The 21569-nt window shown below is 38.2% G+C and overlaps 1 protein-coding gene and 1 non-coding gene across 15 annotated transcripts in view; both read left to right on the forward strand.

Annotated features, from left to right (window-relative positions):
• Positions 1 to 21569, forward strand: part of BICD1 (BICD cargo adaptor 1) — a 238519-nt gene that overhangs the window by 145704 nt on the left and 71246 nt on the right. For 13 of the 14 annotated variants that reach the window (XR_003680299.2, XR_008617681.1, XM_055085551.1 and 10 more), the window contains exons 4-6: positions 3515 to 3940; positions 14315 to 15406; positions 19500 to 19651. Coding sequence is in view for 12 of the 14 variants with exons in the window: in XM_055085551.1 (XP_054941526.1) it covers positions 3515 to 3940; positions 14315 to 15406; positions 19500 to 19651 (1670 nt within the window). In the remaining 2 variants the exon portion in view is untranslated. Of the gene's footprint in view, positions 1 to 3514; positions 3941 to 14314; positions 15407 to 19499; positions 19652 to 19831; positions 21291 to 21569 lie in introns of those variants that run through there. The other variant, XM_024129133.3, reaches the window with a different exon arrangement.
• On the forward strand, positions 18744 to 18846 carry LOC112066366 (U6 spliceosomal RNA). The gene has a single exon (XR_002892587.1). It is a non-coding gene; the product is annotated as a U6 spliceosomal RNA (small nuclear RNA).

Below are 21569 nucleotides of genomic sequence, written 5' to 3' on the forward strand. Positions count from 1 at the left end.
TTAGAGAGGAAACTAAAATTTAAGATTATTATAATTAACCATACCAATTTTTATTTGTGATCCTACACCAAAGAGGTGACTCTGAAAACTTTAGCCACATTCCTCTGTGTGCTGATTTGGTTGTGTCTAAAATTAGACCCAACCTTATAAATATGTTTTATACCTTTATACTTTTCAAACCAAAATATCTGAAAGAAGTGCAGTAAGCAGCAGTAGCCATAAAAGAGTGTCAAGTCAACTGTCAGTTCCCCAACAGATCATCAGAAAAATCTGTTGATGAAACAAAGCTGTTTGTTAGACCTCTTGCAGTAAGACAACAGCTCAACAGAGCCTTAGTAGTATCTCAAAACAGGATGTCAACAGGAAGGATATTCACAGGATTTGAGGATCTGGACTGGTAGGTCTCACATGGTGGGAAAGTGGTTGGGATAGACAGAGTTTATGACATAGCTTTGAGTTGGGAGGTACAGTAAAGTGAGGGTATTGATTCAAGTCTTGAGGAAGCTGTTTTAGTTGAGTCTTATCTTCCAGGAGCAAGTTTTTCCCTCAAGCAGCTAAGTTTTTTATGCCTAGTCCCAGTATCAGTTAACACAGAGGCAGGACCCAGTACTGCTTAACATAGGACAGGAAATCATGCTCAAGTTTTAGGGATGTGATGGCAGTAGAGAGAAATAATAAATTTCATGTCCCTAATATCTCACATATTGAGCTAAAGCACTCAATATTTGTTATCTAAGCATTGAAAACCCTAGTTTTCAATTAATAATACAATCATTTTTATTATGAAGAATATTTCCTCTAGGGATATATTTCTATTATTATTACTTGATATATTTCTATCAAGTAATAATATCATAAGAGATATTAAAGATATTATTTCCTGGGATCAGTTCAGTTTGATTTCATTTAACCAGTATTTCAGGGGTAGCTTTCTATGAGGCCATGTACTTTTTAAGGACAAAATACGTGGTCACTGGCTCAAAGAGCTCATGGTCCCAATAGGGAAGGCAGCTAATAAACTCAGCCATCCATGTAATTGAAGAGTAAAGCTATGTGTTAGGTTTAGCAATATGGGTCCAAATTAAGATCTTTAGAGTTCCTAAACTCTGAAAATATTATGGTACTTATTTCCAACCCACATTAAAAATAGAATTACTAAACTATGAAGTTGCTATAATGAATCCCAACAAAGTACTGATTTTTCTTATGGTGACTACTTTGATGCTTTCTTTAACATATCAAATACCAATTTTTAAGTGCCTTCTCATTCTATTTCTTGGTGCCTCCACTTTGCTGGGGCTCTAATCATATGACAAAGCCTTGCAATGATGGTACAAGAAAGGAGTGATCTGTTTGCCTGAGTGGGTCAACAAAGGCTTCAATTAGGATCAGAGTCTTGACTTGGGTCTTGAATGATGAGTAAGAGTTTTCCAGATGACTGTCTTTGCCTAGGCAGAGAAACATGAAACAGCTGGGTGAATAGGAACCACATTAGAGAGAGTGGAATGAGTGAAGCAGCCCAGCTAGAAAGAGATCAAGTCCCTAAACACAGTTTATTATTAGTATCTAATATCATAATTGATGTTGTTATATTTTTTTCTATTTTATTTTTTCATTCATAATAGTTTATTCAGCAAAAACTTATTAAGAGCAGAATTTTGTTGAAACACTATGAAGGAATACTGAAGCACTGTGAGGGACACCTTGAGGTGTCCTTGAGGTGAGGTGACCTCACCTTGCACCTCACCTTGAGGTGAGGGTGCATAGAAAGTATTTCCTCTAAGTAGTTGTGGAGAATATTTATTAAAAATATTTATTAAAAGGTGGCATGTGGTAAGAGCCATGGAAAAGGCCCCAAAGAAGGCATTTGGGCTCAGAGCGGAGTTCTCTTTCACCTATAGACTAACGACCAAGAGTGTTTGAACAGGCTCTTATTTGGTTGTAATTGAAAAGAGTAATATATTGATAACAGTATATATGTATTATTTTTCTTAAAATCACCTTTATTCCCACCACTAAACAACTGTTATTAACATTTTGTTAAATTTCCATTTGATTGATCTCTTGTATTCCACAGTCGTAATACATTATCCTTATTCACTCAGTTCTATTTATTTCCTATATCATTACAAACCTATTGTTGACATCGTTTTGATAACTAAGATTATATCATATTCTTAAGAAATTATTTGTTCAAGGGATTATGGCTATGCTTTTTAAAAAAATTCTCTTAGAGATAGATCCTAAAGTATGTGATATCTAGGGGTTAAAATAATCCAACTAGGGGAGTGAATGGAAATATAGATGAAAGAAGAGTAGACAGGAGTTGATGACTGTTGAAGCCGAGTGGTGGGCTCCTGGGGGTTCATTGAACTCTTCTTGCTACTTGGGTATTTTTATATTACCCACAATAAAAAGTTTTTTAAAAAAGAAAAACATCTCATCATGTGATGGTAAAAATATGTGGTAGATTTAGATTGTTCTCAATTCTTTACTCTCTCCCTCTGCCACGTAACCTGGCAGTGCCCTAGAAAGGGCAGAGTAAATTGGCCAGCTCCATTGACCTTGGTCTTAGTCATGTGACTCTCTGACCATTGGAATGTAAGCAGACATGATGGAACACGGATTTCAGACATACTACCTTGGTTTGACTAATCCCCTTACCTTCATGCCCCAGGAAGCATGACCCTTCAAGTTTGGTCCTAAAACAAGACATGTGCAGCTGACCTGAACACAGTCTGAAGCCTGAAGCCAAGTCTGTCCAACTGGCAGCCTGAAGCAGAGCTGCTGGTTCTGGCACACAATCACCTGGTTATGTGGGGATCTTTCTTGCAGCTTTGTTTGTGTAAGAGAGCTTCCGCCAGTTTCCAGTTGGTTTTCTGTGAGAATTGTTCCACATGTAGATGTATTTGATGTGTTTGTGGGGGGAGGTGAGTTCCATGTCCTCCTACTCCACCATCTTGATCCACTTTCATGTATTTTTTTGTTTTGGGGTAATTGGTACTGTTATTCCAGATTCTATCCTTAAGCACATGAAGTTTTTCTTTGCGTTCTCATCTTACTCTCAAACATATTTTATTGAGATTATATTCTTATTATGATCATTTAACTAACTTAGCCCTGAGTATAAAAATTTCCTCATTATTAATAATTAAATAAAACAAAGTAATAGTGATGATAAAAATCTTTTCTTGGATTGTGAATATTCTGATAAACTATTACAAAAAAATTCTTGATTTATTAAGCAAACAGTGCCCCCTTTTGACCACTGGACTCCGTAAAATAAATCCTGAGAGAGGTACCTTTTTCATCTCTGCTAGGAATTGAATTTATATGTATGGATATCTAAAGAAACCATCCTGTGTTAACCTTAATGGTGTATATACCACGTGCTTTTCAGATTTATTTTTTAGCGTTTTAATTTTTAAATGTTAGGTCCACTAGAGTGTTTAATGGCAGTTTTGTTAGACCCAAATTTTAGTTTTATGAATCTTCTTTATCGTATCTAATTCAGGTTGAATACGAAGGCTTAAAGCATGAGATTAAGCGATTTGAGGAGGAGACGGTGCTGCTAAACAGCCAACTGGAAGATGCCATCCGGTTGAAAGAAATCGCTGAGCACCAACTGGAAGAAGCCCTTGAGACCTTAAAAAATGAAAGGGAGCAAAAGAACAGCCTGCGGAAGGAGCTCTCCCAGTATATCACCCTTAATGATAACCATATCAGCATTTCAGTCGATGGACTCAAGTTTGCAGAGGATGGAAGTGAACCCAACAATGATGACAAAATGAACGGGCATATCCACGGGCCCCTTGTGAAACTGAATGGAGACTATCGGACTCCCACTCTAAGGAAAGGAGAGTCTCTACACCCTGTTTCTGACTTATTCAGTGAGCTGAACATCTCAGAAATACAGAAATTGAAGCAGCAACTTATGCAGGTAAGAACTTTGTTTATTTAGGGCTGTTAGAGTGAACATTTTGTAAGTTATGTGTAGTGTGTTGTGGGATTTTACTGTCACATTTTAGTTCCAGATTATTTTTTAAAATATTCTTTAACTAGCAACTTTGAAAGTACAATAGTTTAGAAAGACACAAAAGAGGTGTTGAAGAGAAATCTCTCATTTGCATTGCTTTACGAAATTTATTTTAGATAAATTAGATAGCAATCGAGTGTGAAGGGAGAAAATACAGCATCTTGATGCATTTATCACAAAAGAATTCAGAAGCTTTATACACAAGAGAAATGACAGCAAATGAAGTTTTCTATCACAAGCAACTCTATGTATAGCTTCAAGATGAATGGTTATACTTCACAGCAATATTTTAAGCTCTAAAAGACATGAAGGACATGACATGGGGAGGGGGAAGGGTAAGATGGGACAAAGTGAGAGAGTGGCATGGACATATACACAATACCAAATAGATAGCTATTAGGAAGCAGCTGCATAGCACAGGGAGATCAGCTCGGTGCTCTGTGTCCACCTAGAGGGGTAGAATAGGGAGGTTGGGAGGGAGACGCAAGAGGGAGGAGATATGGGGATATATGTATATGTATAGCTGATTCACTTTGTTATACAGCAGAAACTAACACACCATTGTAAAGCAATTATAGTTCAGTAAAGATGTTAAAAAAAATAAAATAAATAAATGACATGAAGGACTTTCTATATACAAACTAGCAGGATATCATATGATTATGATCATGATTAAAAATTACAGAACAGGTATAAATCTGAAACCAAGAATTTCTTCTTCCTGCATGAGCTAGGCCTTAAATTTTTAGCATCTTCAAATCAAATGTCTTGGGGGAGTCCCGCAAGCTTATCTCACTGTGAAATGGCTTTCTAATGTAGTCTTGCTTCCCGACCATACATTATCCAGTGATGATGGAAATGTTGTCTAAGGAGCAACATCGCCACCACCATCATCACCTGTGGGCTGCTGAGGGACAAACTGTTGGGCTCCCCACAGATCTACTGAGCCAGGCGTCTGCTTCAACAAGCTAGTTAGGTGACAAGTTTGAGGCTTGCTCTTCAGTCTGTTATCCCACCAAGGTTCTTTGCCTAAAGCTGATAATTAAAGGCCTTAAGACTCTGGCAATCACTTTTTTTTATAGCAAACAGGGCTTATAATTTTCTTTTCTTTTCTATTTATTTATTTATTTATCTATTTATCTATCTATTTATTTATTTATTTATGGCTCGTTGCTGCACGTGGGCTTTCTCTAGTTGCGCGATATTTATCTATTTATCTATCTATTTATGGCTGTGTTGGGTCTTCGTTGCTGCACGTGGGCTTTCTCTAGTTGCGCGAGTGGGGGCTACTCTTCATTGCAGTGCGCGGGCTTCTCATTGCAGTGGCTTCTCTTGTTGTGGGGCGCAGGCTTTAGGTGCTCGGGCCTCAGTAGTTGTGGCGCATGGGCTCAGTAGTTGTGGCACATGGGCTTAGTTGCTCTGCTGCATGTGAGATCTTCCCAGACCAGGGCTCGAACCCGTGTCCCTGCATTGGCAGGCAGATTCTTAACCACTGCACCACCAGGGAAGTCCCAGGGCTTATAATTTTCTGCCTCTACAGAAATGATGACTGAAAATGTAATTAGCAGAAGTAAATAAGACTAGAGAACCAATGAAATTAATATATTATTAGGCTTATTTTTAATATTATATCAAAAGTTAACATGCCCTTTAACTTCTTAAAAAAATATTTATTTATTTATTTATTTATGGCTGTGTTGGGTCTTCGTTGCTGTGCGCAGGCTTTCTCTAGTTGCGGCGAGTGGGGGCTACTCTTTGTTGCAGTGCACGGGCTTCTCACTGCGGTGGCTTCTCTTGTTGCAGAGCATGGGCTCTAGGCTCACGGGCTTCAGTAGTTGTGGCTTGCAGGCTCTAGAGCGCAGGCTTAGTAGTTGTGGCGCATGAGCTTAGTTGCTCCGCGGCATGTGGGATCTTCCCGGTCCAGGGATTGAACCCATGTCGCCTGCGTTGGCAGGCGGATTCTTAACCACCGCGCCACGAGGGAAGTTCACCCTTTAACTTTTAACTTTACCTGCCCAGTGCTTTTGGCTGCTGAAAGAGAATTAGTGAGAATTCATTTTCTCAGTGTTCAGTTTGAATCAAGGTAAGAGGGTATGGCCACTGGAAGAAAATTAATTTCATATAGATTTACCTGACTGCAAAGTGCAGTTGTGTAGGTAATACTTTTCCATGTCTTTTTGCTCAGTTTATACTAATACAACCAGGTGATGGAAAACACATTGCTTGTGAAAAAAATTTTATGTGACATATATTTACAAGAACGTATGCCCTCACACTGAATAGAATTAATGTAAAATTTTTCTTAAACTATCATGTTGGTTTCTTTAGGATAAAAATGTAGTGGGTTGAAGCTTTTGTTTTTTCTTTTTATTTTGGTGGCAGTGTAGAGTATATGAGGAGGGGGTTTTATGTGTAAACAGCTCAATAGTTTTCAACCAGGTCAACTATAGGTTGAAAGCTCAGAGCTGTTCTCAGTTTTAATCCTAAATGTAATCTGAGCTGGGGAATACAAAAGGCCAAAAGAGAGGAGTAGTTTAATCAAAAGAATGGTGGAGTGGTTCTCAATGGGATCCACCTTGCAGCATTTGGGGTGGGATAGTTCCTCATTAGTCTGTCTGATGAGTCACACGAGGTTTAGCATCTCTGGTCCCAACCCATTAAATGCTCATCACATCTCCTCATAGACGTGGTGACCTTTTAAAAATGCCCCACACGTTTCAAATGTCCCAAGGGTCAACCTCTAGTCGAGAATCATTCTTAGAGGGACAGCACTTTACTCTCCCACAAAATGGGGATACATTGTACCTTCTTCAAAGTGTCATGAAGGTTTTGAGTTAATGTACACAGAGTGCTTAGAACAAGGCCAAGCACATGATAAATGCCCAGTAATTATGAACTATTATCATTATTTCAACTCCACAGTGCCTTCAATTTGTTAAGCACTCCATTTATTTAGCTATTATTAATATAATTGTTATTGTTGGATGATTAGCTCAAGGATAGTCATCTCAGATGGGAGTAATGTGGTTGCTGGTAAGTCTCAGGGTGTGAGACAGTCTGAAAAGGGATATTCATTCAGCAAAAAGCTAGAGTGAGAAAAACTTGGCTGGATAAACCTTCCCTCAATATATGAGAAAACTGTACCTTTGAATCTTTCATTAGCACTTAATTAATGCTGACAGTTTCTAAAGATGTAGAGGGACACAGGAAGGGCCTTGTGTCCCAAAGTTTGCTCTTAATTTAGTTGTAAAAAGCAGGCTCCACACAGGAAGGGCTTTGCAGTGTCCAGTCTCACACTCGGAACACTAACTACTAATTTTGTTGTAGGCAAAGTAACCACCTCTTTTCTTGTAATCAGCATTTTTTGTAATATATCTCATTCAAACTGTTGAACACAAGCATAGCAGAATGTATCTTCTCATGCATAATTTCTTTATAATCTGAGTCTTTCCTTAGTTGTGTGTCCCCTTGTGTTTAATTCATATGAATAAATTATAAAAACATTACAGGAGGGCTTCCATAGTGGCACAGTGGTTCAGAATCCACCTGCCAATGCAGGGGACACGGGTTCGAGCCCTGGTCCGGGAAGATCCCCCATGCCGCAGAGCAACTAAGCCCGTGCACCACAAGTACTCAGCCTGCACTCTAGAGCTCGTATGCCACAACTGCCGAGCCCGCGTGCCACAACTACTGAAGCCCGCGTGCCTAGAGCTCGTGCTCTGCCGCAAGAGAAGTCACTGCAATGAGAAGCCCGTGCACCGCAACAAAGAGTAGCCCCCACTCGCCGCAACTAGAGAAAGCCTGCGCACAGCAACGAAGACCCAATACAGCCAAAAATAAATAAATTTTTTTAAAATTACAGGATACGTTGCCTAGAAGTTATTGCAGTTGGTGTTGATGTGAATGAGCCTTGAAAATAATATGGCAGTTCTAATAAACAACACTTACGCACACGTTGCAGCACATACCATGTCAGTACCATTGTTCTGGACCTTCTGAGGGAGCAATAAAATGCACTTTCACTATGACTGTCTGGAACACTTGGGGCCAGATGTATTTTGAAATTAAATATTCAGAATATAGAAAGTGTAGGCATGGAGAAAATTTCCCCTCTTCCCTTCTAGGCTCTTTGGCTGGCCTAATAATTAAATTGAAGACAGATTAACAAGAGAAAAACAAATTTTTTTTTTTTTTTTTGCGGTACGCGGGCCTCTCACTGTTGTGGCCTCTCCCGTTGCGGAGCACAGGCTCCGGACACGCAGTCTCAGCGGCCATGGCTCACGGGCCCAGCCGCTCCGCAGCGTGTGGGATCTTCCCAGACCGGGGCACGAACCTGCGTCCCCTGCATCGGCAGGCGGACTCTCAACCACTGCGCCACCAGGGAAGCCCTGAGAAAAACAAATTTAATTTTATATGTAGAAGGGCAGAGGCAGGAATATAACACCCTATACCAGGGAATATGCAACTTTTAAGATTTTCTGTCTTAGGATTAAAGAAACCCTTTGAGGAACTTCCCTTGAGGTCCAGTGGTTAGGAATCTGCCTTCCAATGCAGGGGACGCAGGTTTGATCCCTGGTTGGGGACTAAGATCCCACATGCCATGGGGAACTAAGCCTGCAGGCCACAACTAGAGAGCCTACGTGCTGCAACTACTGAGCCCGCGAACTCTGGAGCCTCCCCACCTCAACTAGAGAGAAGCCTGTGCGCTGTGATGAAGAGCCTGTGTACCTCAACTAAGACCCAATGCAGCCAAATAAATAAATATATATTTTTATGCTTTAAATATACTTTTATTTCTGTTTTTTTAATCAGTCCAAAATAAATATTTTAAAAAATAAAATAAAGAAGCCCTTTGAAAACAGCATACCTGAGTCAAAGCCTATCAGCCTCTTCTTATCTTACAAGATTCCATCTATGCATGTAAATTATGTTTTCCCCACTAAGGATATTTACTTAACCTGGTTCCAAAAAGAAAAAAACTATGGTTATGCCTTGGGTATCAGGAATATTGGGTGAATTGCTTCACTTCTCTGAGGTGCATTTATAAAAGGGAAGGTGAAAGGTGATAAATTAGCCCCATCACTAGTCTCTATGATGCCTTTGTTGGAATTAGGAAAAAAAAAAAGTGCCCTTCCTCAAGATATCATACTGCCATCTGCTGGAAAATGGTAATAATATTGATAAATATAAAAACCTACACTGACTGCAATTTAAATAGTGCCTCCTAGAATTGGATCACCCTCAAAACCCAGTTATTTCAAATAGGTTATAATAATAATAATAATTCCCAGTGACAAGTACTTTAGTTCATTTTATTAGAATGAAAATAAGTAGATCCTGCCTGGGAACACTAAACAAATTACATAATCTATTTAAAGGTGTCTCTATGCTTGTGCTAAAATTTCTACCTTTGACAAATAGCCTCTGTTTAACTTCATATCACAGAGAGTCAGACGAAGCAGGAGAAAACTCTTTGCATTGTTTTCTTCAGTATCATACTGGCAATATAATTTCACATGTAATGTGAGAAAATAGTGATATTTCTGTAAAACTGAAATTTATAAGTTTTGTTGTATCCTCGTGGATGTGGAAGAAATAAAGATCCATATTGCGTTTAGATATACTCTATTAAAGGCAATTTAAATTTTTCCTACAATGATGGTAAGTGGTCAATTTGCTGCATGTCCCATATGAGTTAAAAGCAATTTGTATATATTTGCTTAATTGGTGGATGCTTATAACCCAGGTAAATAGTGTTATCCCCATTTTACAGATAGGGAAACTGAGGCACAAAGATGTTACGTCATTTGCTCAAAGCCAAAAGCCTAGGAAGTGGATTGCTACACAGAGAAAGAGAGAGAGTCAAACAAATGAAATATTATCTGTGCTTAACAAAGACTCACAGAATATTTATGGGATGAAATTAGTAAGACAAGATTGGTCAGTTGCTAGTTTTTAAAACTTAATGTGACAAATACAATTTCTTAGGACAAGGTTGACAACTTAAGTTGTCAAACTATTGTAAACTTTACAGTTAAAGATTACCTTTAAAAGCTTTAGGCAAACACATTTCTCAGAAGCCTTACTTTTTTTTTAAACCATCTGTCAGTAACCATAATAAGAGCATCCATAATCACACGACAAGGGATGAGTCTATGTAGTTATTTTTTAAGAACAGCTTTATGGCAATTATTCACATACAATCCACCCACTTGAAGGGTATAATTTGGTGTTTTTTAGTATAGTCACACAGTTGTGCAATCACCACCACAGTCAATTCATTACACCAGAAAGAAACTATGTACCCATTAGTAGCCACTCCAACCGTAGGCAACCACTAATCTACTTTATGTCTCAGTAGATTTTTCTATTCTGGACATTTCATTTAAGTGGAATCACACAATATGTGGTCTTTTGTATCTGGCTTTTATCACTTAGCATAATATTTTCAATTCATGTTGTAACATATAGTAGTATTTCATTTCTTTTTATTGCCAAATAATACTCTATTATATAGATATACCACATTTTATTTATTCATTTATCAGTGATGGACATTTGAGTTGTTTCCACTTTTCAGCTATTATGAATAATGCTGTTATGAACATTCATGTACAGGTTTTTATGTGCACTTATATTTTAATTCCCTTGAGCATATACTTAAGAGTGGAGTTGCTGGGTCATAGGGTAACTCTATGTTTCACCTTCTGAGGAACTGCCAGACTGTTTTCAAAGCAGCTGAACCATTTCACATCTCCACCAGCAGTGTATGAGGATTCTGATTTCTCCACAGCCTCACAGACATTTATTTGCCTCTTGACCATAGCCTAATTGCCCTGGCTAGAACTTCTAGTACAACGCTGAATAAAAGTGGCAGGAGCAATGATTTTTGTCCTGTTCCTGATCCTAAGAGGAAAGCATTCACCATTAAGTATGTCATCTGTGGGTGTTTTGTAGATGCCCCAGCAGGTTTTGGAAGTTCTCTTCTATTTCTAGATTGTTGTCTGTTTTCATCATGAAGGGGTATTGAATTTTGTCAAATGCTTTTTCTGCATACATTGAGATGATCGTGTGGTTTTGTCCCATGTTCTGTTAATACAATGTATTATATTTATTGATTTTTGCATGTTAAGTCAACATTGCATTCCTAGGATAAACCCCACTTGGTCAGGTTGTTTAACACTTTTTTATATGTAGCTGGATTCAGTTTGCTAGTATTTTGTTCAAGATTTTTGTGTCTATATTCATAAGAGATACTGGTCTATGGTTTTCTTTGCCTGGTTTTGGTATCAGAGTAATACTGGCCTCATAGAATGACTTGAAAAAGCTCCCTCCCCTTCTTTTTTTTTTTTTTTTTTTTTTTTTGAGTCTTTGTCCAGCAGACTGACTTTTGCATATACGTGTGTGTGTGTGTGTAAGAGAGAGACAGACAGAGAAGAGATTCCTTCTCACCACACTCTCCAAAATATATTACCTTCTTTTCCAACTGCTGGATTCCCTCACCTTGTGTTTCTTGGTTGTAGGCTGATCTTTTTTCACAGCTCTCATTCATCAGGGCACAGATTTGCCAGTGTTACTTCACTTTAAGCAGAGAAGAATAAGTTATTTATTTCTGAGTTCTATTTTACATACTCATACTATGTATAACATTACAAAAGTCACACCAGTCATTCAGGTGTCAAATTGAAAGTCAGATGACCAGGATAAAGACTTTATGGAAATTAATAACTCATAAAACAGCTTTTTTTCTTTTCCTATGAAAGTCCTAACAGGGGCTTCCCTGGTGGCGCAGTGGTTGAGAGTCCCACGTGCCGCGGAGCGGCTGGGCCCGTGAGCCATGGCCGCTGAGCCTGTGCATCTGGAGCCTGTGCTCCACAACAGGAGAGGCCACAACAGTGAGAGGCCTGCGTAACGCAAAAAAAAAAAAAAAGTCCTAATATAAACATGCAAATTCTGCTGTCTTTTCTTTTGTTCCTTCACAAAAGAATCTATCAGTACTCAATACATGTAAATGTGTTTATTTAAAAGGTAAACACTCAGCGAAATTAAAAATAATTTCTATGGTGGTCCAGTGGGTAAGACCCCATGCTCCCAATGCAGGGGGTCCAGGTTCGATCCCTGGTTGGGGAACTGGATCCCACATGCATGCCGCAACTAGGAGTTCGCATGCCACAACTAAGAATTCCACATGCTGCAACTAAAGATCCCGTGTGCCACAACTAAGACTCGGCGTAGTCAAAATAAATAAATAAATAAATATTAAAATCGTCCCCCTCCCTCCAACCGTCATTCCAACTGCCTTTAAAAATAATAATAATAATAATAATTTCTATGGGATGGGATTTTGCTGGTGGCCCAGTGTTTAGGACTCCATGCTTCCACTTCGGGGGCATGGGTTCGAAACCTGGCCAGGGAACTAAGATCCCACACACATGCCGCAACTAAGAGCCTGCATGCTGAGTGACCAAAAAAAAATAATAATAATAAAAATTTCTGTGGCGCATAATTGTAACAATAATAACATATATGTGTACTTACACCAGACTACAGAGTTTACAAATTATGCATTCAAGTTTTCTGGCAAAACAACCAACCCTACTATGCAAAGTAAAATCTTCAGTTTCAGATAGAAGACAGAGATTGTAAGAAGAGAAATAAGGCAACTATTCTTAGTCACTGTAGAAGATTATATATTATTTATATATAATTATAAAAGATTACAGTTAACTCAGCAAGTCTCTCTTGAATGAGTTCTTCACAAATGGAGATTAAAATATACACTTAAAATGAATAGTAATTTTAATCTTTAAAGTGCTTTGCATTTAATAATTCAAAGTACCATGTATCTTAAATAGTTTAAGCCCTGCTGTCTGAAATCCAAATACAATTTAAGGTACTTCAAGCCTCGATAGCTGAGGGAAAATGTAATGGCAGAGTTATACAAAATTATCCACAATTTAGTTATCTTTTTTTGGAGGGGGAGGGCAGACCAACCTCAATTGTCCAGAAAAAAATATACACACACACACACACACACACCCCTGTATGTATGTATGTGTGTGTGTTTACATACACACACATACATGTGTATGTGTGTATAAAATTTGGACATCATTCCCTATTCAAATGATTCCACCAGAAATGTATTGAGTGTGGAAATTAGTACTATATGTGGAACATATACATATGAAGGAGACAGTGTTCTATTTGATGTTTTCTGGAGGTGCTATCATGAAGAAACTGGTAGACATACTTTGGGGCTTAGAAAATGTTTATGTTAAATGGGAATTGGCAAAGTCCAGGTTGGAAACTCTCCTAAAGGCATTATCTCATTTATCATAACACTTTGCCTCTAAAACAAACCTGAGACACGTTCAGTACATTTCGTTCTCGTCCAGTTTTTAGTTTTATCCAAAAGTTTTTCCTATTGAAGAGCTTTTTGAAATCAGCTATGTGTATTGTATTCATGTATACTAATCAAATGATATTTAGACTTTTCAGAGCAAATTTACTTAATTTTTAAGAGAAAAAGAAAAACAGTCCATTTCATTAAGATTGTATACAATACCAATAATAGAATATCTAGGAGATTTTCCATCTCTTTTATCAAAAATTCAAATGTCTTGGCTTTTCATCAAATACTGTGTTACATAATTACCTGGATTTTCACTTAAAATTATTGCCCAATAGTCTGGATAAGTCAATTCATCTTCAGCTGTAAGCAAGTACAATCTGTTATACGTAATGAAACCCAGCTAAGAGGATTTGTATTCAAATATATCCTGACTCTGAGATGAAAGAGTTGCTTTTGCACATACAAATACAAATTTGTAAAACAGATGCGTTTGCCATGTAGAAGCATTTTGGTCATGGGAATTGGACCACAGTTACCCAAATGTTAACAACAGCTAACATTATAATACCTTGAGCATTAAATTCACTGTCCTACTGAATCATCCAAATGTCCCTATGAGACAGGCATTGTTATGCTCCTTTTATAGATTATTAAACTGAAGCTTGCCCAGATTTGACTTGTGTATAATGCATGAGAATTTGGATGGGTAAATATGCAGAGCATAATTCTTTTGGAATGATATACTTTTTGACTGACTTACCAGAACTGCTGAAATAAGAAAACACACTCCAATTCAACTTGTAGTAATGAAAACATGGGCTCTTCTGCATTTTTAAAACATATACATGTCCAAATGTGAATGGGTCAAGCTCGTCACTGGCATTGCCTTGAAGTCATTCAGAAACTTTCTTTTGCCCTTGCAGGTAGAGCGGGAAAAGGCCATTCTTCTGGCCAATCTCCAGGAGTCACAGACGCAGCTGGAACACACCAAGGGGGCGCTGACAGAGCAGCACGAACGGGTGCACCGGCTCACGGAGCACGTTAATGCCATGAGGGGCCTGCAGAGCAGCAAGGAGCTCAAGCAGCTGGACGGGGAAAAGGGCCGGGACTCGGGAGAGGAGACCCATGACTACGAGGTGGACATCAATGGCTTAGAGATCCTTGAATGCAAATACAGGGTGGCAGTAACTGAGGTGATCGATTTGAAAGCTGAAATTAAGGCCTTAAAGGAGAAATATAATAAATCTGTAGAAAACTATACTGAAGAGAAGGCGAAGTATGAGAGTAAGATCCAAATGTATGATGAGCAGATTACAAGCCTTGAGAAGACCACCAAGGAGAGTGGAGAGAAGATGGCCCATATGGAGAAGGAGTTGCAAAAGATGACCAGCATAGCCAATGAAAATCACAATACCCTTAATACAGCCCAGGATGAGTTGGTGACATTTAGTGAGGAGCTAGCTCAGCTTTACCATCATGTATGTCTGTGTAATAATGAAACCCCTAACAGGGTCATGCTGGACTACTATAGGCAAAGTAGAGTCACCCGTAGTGGCAGCCTGAAAGGGCCTGATGATCCCAGGGGACTTTTGTCTCCACGGTTAGCCAGGCGGGGTGTGTCATCCCCTGTAGAAACAAGGACCTCACCTGAACCAGTTTCAAAAGAAAACACAGAGGCCAGCAAAGAACCAAGTCCAACCAAGACTCCCACCATCTCTCCTGTTATTACTGCCCCACCATCATCTCCAGTATTAGACACAAGTGACATCCGCAAAGAACCAATGAATATCTACAACCTTAATGCCATAATCCGGGACCAAATCAAACATCTGCAGAAAGCTGTGGACCGATCCTTGCAACTGTCTCGTCAAAGAGCTGCGGCACGGGAGCTGGCCCCCATGATTGATAAAGACAAAGAAGCCCTAATGGAAGAGATCCTCAAGCTTAAGTCCCTACTGAGCACCAAACGGGAGCAGATCGCCACACTGAGGGCAGTGCTGAAAGCCAACAAACAGGTGATCTCATTCTACTAATGAGCCATGCTAGCCAACACTTTAACTAGTTTATTCCTAAATGTTTTTGAGTGTCCACCACCACCAGGATGAGAGTTCAGAGTCCTGGTCGTTAGAGGAATAAAACAAACTATAGCCAGAGCCAGATCAGAATGTAATAATTTCTTTGAAGTGCGTGAATGGATGAAAAAGGAGAGTAGCTGTGCCCCACTAAGTAGAGGTAGAGTTGAGGAAATTAAAGCAGGAACAGAGAAGATCCAGTTGCAGATGTAGAAAGGCAGTCCAGGCGGAGTCCAGCAATCACTGAGTGTAGAAATAGGAGATGGGGGGGTTGCAGAATAGTCTGGCATGGAAGCTTACACCAGGCAGAGAACAGCAAGAAAGGCACCCTGGTAGGCAGCTAGAGCAAACAGAGGGGAGATCTCTAGAGAGAGAGGTAGAGATAGAGATAAAATAGAATGTGCACTAACTCTGCCACTAACCACATATCTGAAATACCACATGATCCTGCCTAACTCCTAGATCTCCTTGATGTCTGAATTTGGTTTTCACCCTCAAGCTTTACCTGGATGGCAGTGTTATGACATTTAGGTGGGAAAATATTTTTAACCTCTGTTATTTTCCCTGGAAAGTGAGACTTGAAAGATACCTTTGAAAAGGGTGCTGAATAAAGGGTACTGATAAAAAGCAACAAAACATCAAATACCTTCCTGCAAATGTGAGCAATGCTAGTGTTGGAGAGTGAAAGTTAATTTCAGATTCAGACTTCCTTTTCCTTTTTCCTTTAACTGGGGGAAACCATACCATTATCATGCCACCTACATTGCAGCTTTCTACTATCTTTATCTTCAGTTCCCATAAACCTGTTGATACAATTTGGAGGTCTATACCACAAGCAGTAATAATGTTTGCACTATATAAACATGTTTTTTACAAATCTAAAGGCAAAATAGGACCTTATTTTTGTGCTATCACTTCAGGGAATTAGAAAAGATTAGGGTGAATGAAGAATTTGTGAGAGATCTGACTCCAGTTTGAGGTCAGAATAAAGAATTTGTTACCATATCCTTCCAAAGACCCAATGATTTAGTGGTCATGAATAACTAATACCGTATTAGATAAGGCTTAGAAGACCTTCATCAAGGACATAATATCCTGGGCATTCTTGGTCAAGCCATTCAAATAACTTCTTTGACTTCTTCCTGAAGTTTGACTATTACTGACCTAGAAACCTAGATCTGTATAAGAGTCAAGATGCTTAATTGACATAGAAGTACAGATAAGCATGGTTGATCAGCCAAGAGAGACTAATTTGTCAATAAGCATTCACTGATCCCATATTTCATGGCAGGTAGTAAGTAGGGATGCAAAAATAAGTGACTAGTAATCTAGCAGAATTTCAATACATGCCTGTAACTATTTACAAGATAGTACCTATCTTCGAGCATTTTAGAGTGATATAAACAGTGCCATAGGAATTCAGAGCAGTTCAAAGCATTCCTGGCTGAATTTTTATTTTCGTAGTAGTTTGTGGTACCATTTGCATTACATTAGTGTCACAGCCCATATGGTCTCAGTAAATTAAATGTAAACACATTTCTAGCCATGCCTTTAGTTTACATTTTAATGATGTTAGGGCTATTGCTGTGATGCTGTGTGCCATAAATAGCTCAGGTCTCTACAGATGACATCCACTATATTTAGACATTGTGGAATATTTATTATTAGGGCTAAGCTAAGAATTGTCATAGAGGAAAAAAAGAGAATCTTCCTGTTTTTATTAAAACAGGCATTCTGCATTCTCTATGACTTTTAATATACCTTAAAGGGTTTTTGTAAGCACAGTGTCTTCTGATGAGATAAGTAAATGTTTACAAAGGACCATCTGTATACTAAACTGTGATGGATGCTAAAGATTCAAAGAAGGCCAATACATGGTCCCTGCCTTCCAGAAAAAGACTCACAGACTTCTAGGGATGTCAGAATAGAACAGATAATTACAGTTTGATGTTGTACATGTTGTAATCCAATTTACGGGAACATTGCAAAGGAAGTCACTAATGTATCCTAGATCTAGACCTCTGTGGCTGGAAACAAGATTTTTTATTTAGAAAATCAACTTTGGGAGAATGTGGTGAATGCAGACGTCAGCAAATCTGCTAATGGGTTAGAGATACTTACACTTTCTTAATTCCGAAAAAGCTTTGTGCAGTTTTGTGGACAAAAAGCTACAAACAATGCTGAGTCCTTTGGGGCATTTTTCACAATAAACGAGTTTGTACGTCTATTTCAGATCTTGCTCTTCTGTCACTTCCCTCTCTTTTCCCCTTAGATAACTGACCATGTAGCTCCACGTGTTTACAAACTTGTTACATCTACATTTTCACAACTTAAACTTAACTATCTGTTCTAAATGATTATGTGTCTAAATTTTTAAAAAATTAAACAACTGCCATTTTTCCCCAGGTCGATTTCTGCGTTCTGGATAACTTTCTGAATCTATAACATTTCTAAAGTTTCTAGAGTTATAGCACTACAGAACATACTAAAGTATTTTATGAGTAACCTCTCATTTTAATCTGAATTTAAATACAATCAAAACTATTAAGTTACATTAAAAATGAAAATTAAAAAAACTATGAGGGCTTCCCTGGTGGTGCAGTGGTTGGGAGTCCGCCTGCCGATGCAGGGGACACGGGTTCGTGCCCCGGTCCGGGAAGATCCCATGTGCCGCGGAACGGCTGGGCCCGTGAGCCATAGCCGCTGAGCCTGCGCGTCGCAACGGGAGAGGCCACAGCAGTGAGAGGCCCGCGTACCAAAAAAAAAAAAAAAAAAAAAACAAACTGTTAAGTTACAACTTTGGAATAAAAACATTAACAAACTACCTTATCCATAGTGTTTTAATTAAAAAAGAATCCATTTATCTCTATAAATGGATTGGCACTTTGTAGAAGAAAGTTGAAGCTGTCTACTTGAAGCACAAAAAGAAATGTTAAAAAAAACCACAGTAGTCTTCCAGGGAAATCCCATTACTAATGGTTTTTTTTCATTAGTATTGAATATTTTTATACACTCTGAAAACTGTAGTCAACAGTTTGTAAAAATGGTGTGTTTCCAGTTTGGCTTCAATATGAATACCATGAGGGCTATGCATCAAATAGGCACTCCCTAAATATACATTGATTTCATGCATTGATTTAGCCAACATTTTTTGTTTGTTTCCATTTCCTACTGTGTGTCAGGCTAGTTCTCAATTTGAAACACTCTTAATTCCAAGAACTTAAACATGCCCAAATCCCAAATTCAAACAAATACTTTAATTCATTCAATATTTTGGTGCCTGCTTTGGCAGCATATATACTAAAATTGGAATGATACAGAGAAGATTAGCACGGCCCCTGCACAAGGATGACATGCAAATTTGTGAAACATTCTATATTTAAAATATATGTATATATATTTTTTAGAATCTGATTTTATGGAGATTGTGAAGAATTTGACTATAATTTATTGTTTTGAAGAAGTTGTATACAAAGACTTAGGAAATAATTGATTCTTTGTTAATTATTTTCCTTAAATATATAATATGGGTTTATAGTTTGTCATACTCATGTTATAAATTGCAGTGACCTGTGTCTTTTATTCTATATGTTTCAGACCCACCAAGCACAGGTGACAAAAGAATATTTGAGTTCTATTGTATTTCGACTGGAAGCTGTGCTTCTTCACTAACTTCTCCTTGATAAAAACCCTTCTTGTATAAAGTTTCATTTTGGCTCCCTTCATATCTGAAAATCCCACACTCTCAATAATCTGCATTAAATATTTACTGAACTACTATCATTCCCTTAGCTCTTGATAGTGACTCTGGTTCACAGCTGGCTTCTAGGGCAATTTATCCACATTATAGATTCACATTTATGTTTTGACATAAAAAAAATTGCCCTATGTCCAAAGTACATATATATGTTTATATAAAATTCAACGTAGACAATTTCACTTTTTATTTATGAAAGAAATAGACCGAGCATGAAGAGTCTGTATGATAGATTTTCCTGATATGAAAATTGTAAGCATTGTGATTTTTCTGCTTTAGACAGCTGAGGTGGCATTAGCTAATCTCAAGAACAAATATGAAAACGAAAAAGCAATGGTGACTGAAACTATGACGAAACTTAGAAATGAACTGAAGGCTTTGAAAGAAGATGCAGCAACTTTCTCATCCCTGAGAGCAATGTTTGCAACAAGGTAATAGTTTTTCTTACAAGATTAGGTGTGGTTCGTGGGGAAAAGACTTCAAAATGCACATGTTCATCTTCGTGCATCGTGAGTGTTACTTAGTCTGCCATCTAAAAGGGCAAGGTGTAAAGAAAGTACATGAGATTCCACTCTGACAAATCTGATAAAACCTTTTGTGCTGTTTTCCAGAGCCCTCTACTGGACACACTGGATCAAGCAGTTCTTCTACATACAAGTGTTTTTATTTATTAATTTTTAAATATTTTTAATTGTTTTTTTATTTTTTGGCTGTGCCGCACAGCTTTCAGATCTTAGTTCCCCAACCAGGGATAGAACCCAGGCCCCCAGCAGGGGAAGCAGAGTCCTAACCACTGGACTGCCAGGAAATTCCCCATACAAGTGTTTTTAAATTAATCTAATAGATATTTTTTCTAGAGCCTTATGTGCCCAAAAGAATTAGACCAAAAGAAAAAAGAAAAGAAAACACCTCCAATAAGGGGGAAAAAACCCACTTCCTAAAATAGCTAAATATTACATTATCACCACTGACATTTATTTCTGTATACATAAAAGTGTTTATCACTAGCAAGTATTTGTGTGAAAAAGATACTTTGTAATGAAGATTAATATTCATCATATCAGCTACTTACTTTAATATAGTGTGAATTAAATTATTATTTCTAAAATGTAATTATATATGTCACCAAATTTTTCACACTGCCCAACTAATTAGACAAATATTAGTTACTACCTCCCCCCACCAGTTTTGTTATGAAGCACCACTATATTTTATTTTTTAGACTTGAAATGATTGTTAAGAATTATTGATTCAACGTTTTCAAAATCTTGGTGTTCAATATAGTGTTGCAGTTTCCTTTTTGCTGTCACAATTCAGTGCCAAAACAAAAATAGTTCTATATTTTATATGATGCAAACTTGGTACAAAATTCACAAAGCATAACTATGCTTACTTATGCTTTATTTACAGATTCAGTAAATTATTTACATGTAGCTGATATAATGTTAAAAAAAAAAAAATCCTGGGCCCTGGAATCTGTCCAGCTTCCTTTTAGTGTCAGAAGAGAAAAGGCTCAAACTCAAACTTTGTTATTGACTCTTGGAAATGGCAGTGAGGCGGCCGAGTGCCTAAGAGACCACAAGGTCACAGGAGAACTGAAGGGAACCGACTTCTGGGTCTGAGCACAGTAGAGTTTGGGGAGTAGAATGTGCACACCTCTGGCCACTATGGTGGTGGAGGGCGTTAGGATGGAGAATGGGTTTGGTGCACAATGCCCCCCTCTTTGAAAAGGAAATCAAGACATTTTTAAAGGGACATTTAAGGTCTCGATCTGGTTTATATAAGAATTATTATCCTCAAATAATGCATTTTCACAGAAATTTGTTTTTTCAGGTATATTAACTGCCTTCCTCCATAGTATTTTTAAAAATATTTTTGGGCTTCCCTGGTGGCACAGTGGCTGAGAATCCGCCTGCCGATGCAGGGGACACGGGTTCGTGCCCCGGTCCGGGAAGATCCCACATGCCGCGGAGTGGCTGGGCCCGTGAGCCATGGCCGCTGAGCCTGCGGGTCCGGAGCCTGTGCTCCGCAATGGGAGAGGCCACAACCGTGGGAGGCCCGCGTACCACACACACACACAAAAATATATATATATATGTTTTTATCTAACCAATTAAAATAAATCCAGGGTCCTGAAATCCACATTTTATTTTACTAAGCCCTGATTTTTCTTGTGATATTCCTACTATGCTTCTTGACATTCAGTGTTAAAGAAAATGGAACACGGGAGATTGGGATTGACAATATATACACTAATATGTATAAAATAGATAACTAATAAGAACCCGCTGTATAAAAAATTAAATTAAATTATATTTTAAAAAAAGAAAATGGGACCCACCTGGATCT

Source organism: Physeter macrocephalus, chromosome 6, assembly GCF_002837175.3.
Source record: "Physeter macrocephalus isolate SW-GA chromosome 6, ASM283717v5, whole genome shotgun sequence".
Lineage (NCBI taxonomy): Eukaryota > Metazoa > Chordata > Mammalia > Artiodactyla > Physeteridae > Physeter > Physeter macrocephalus.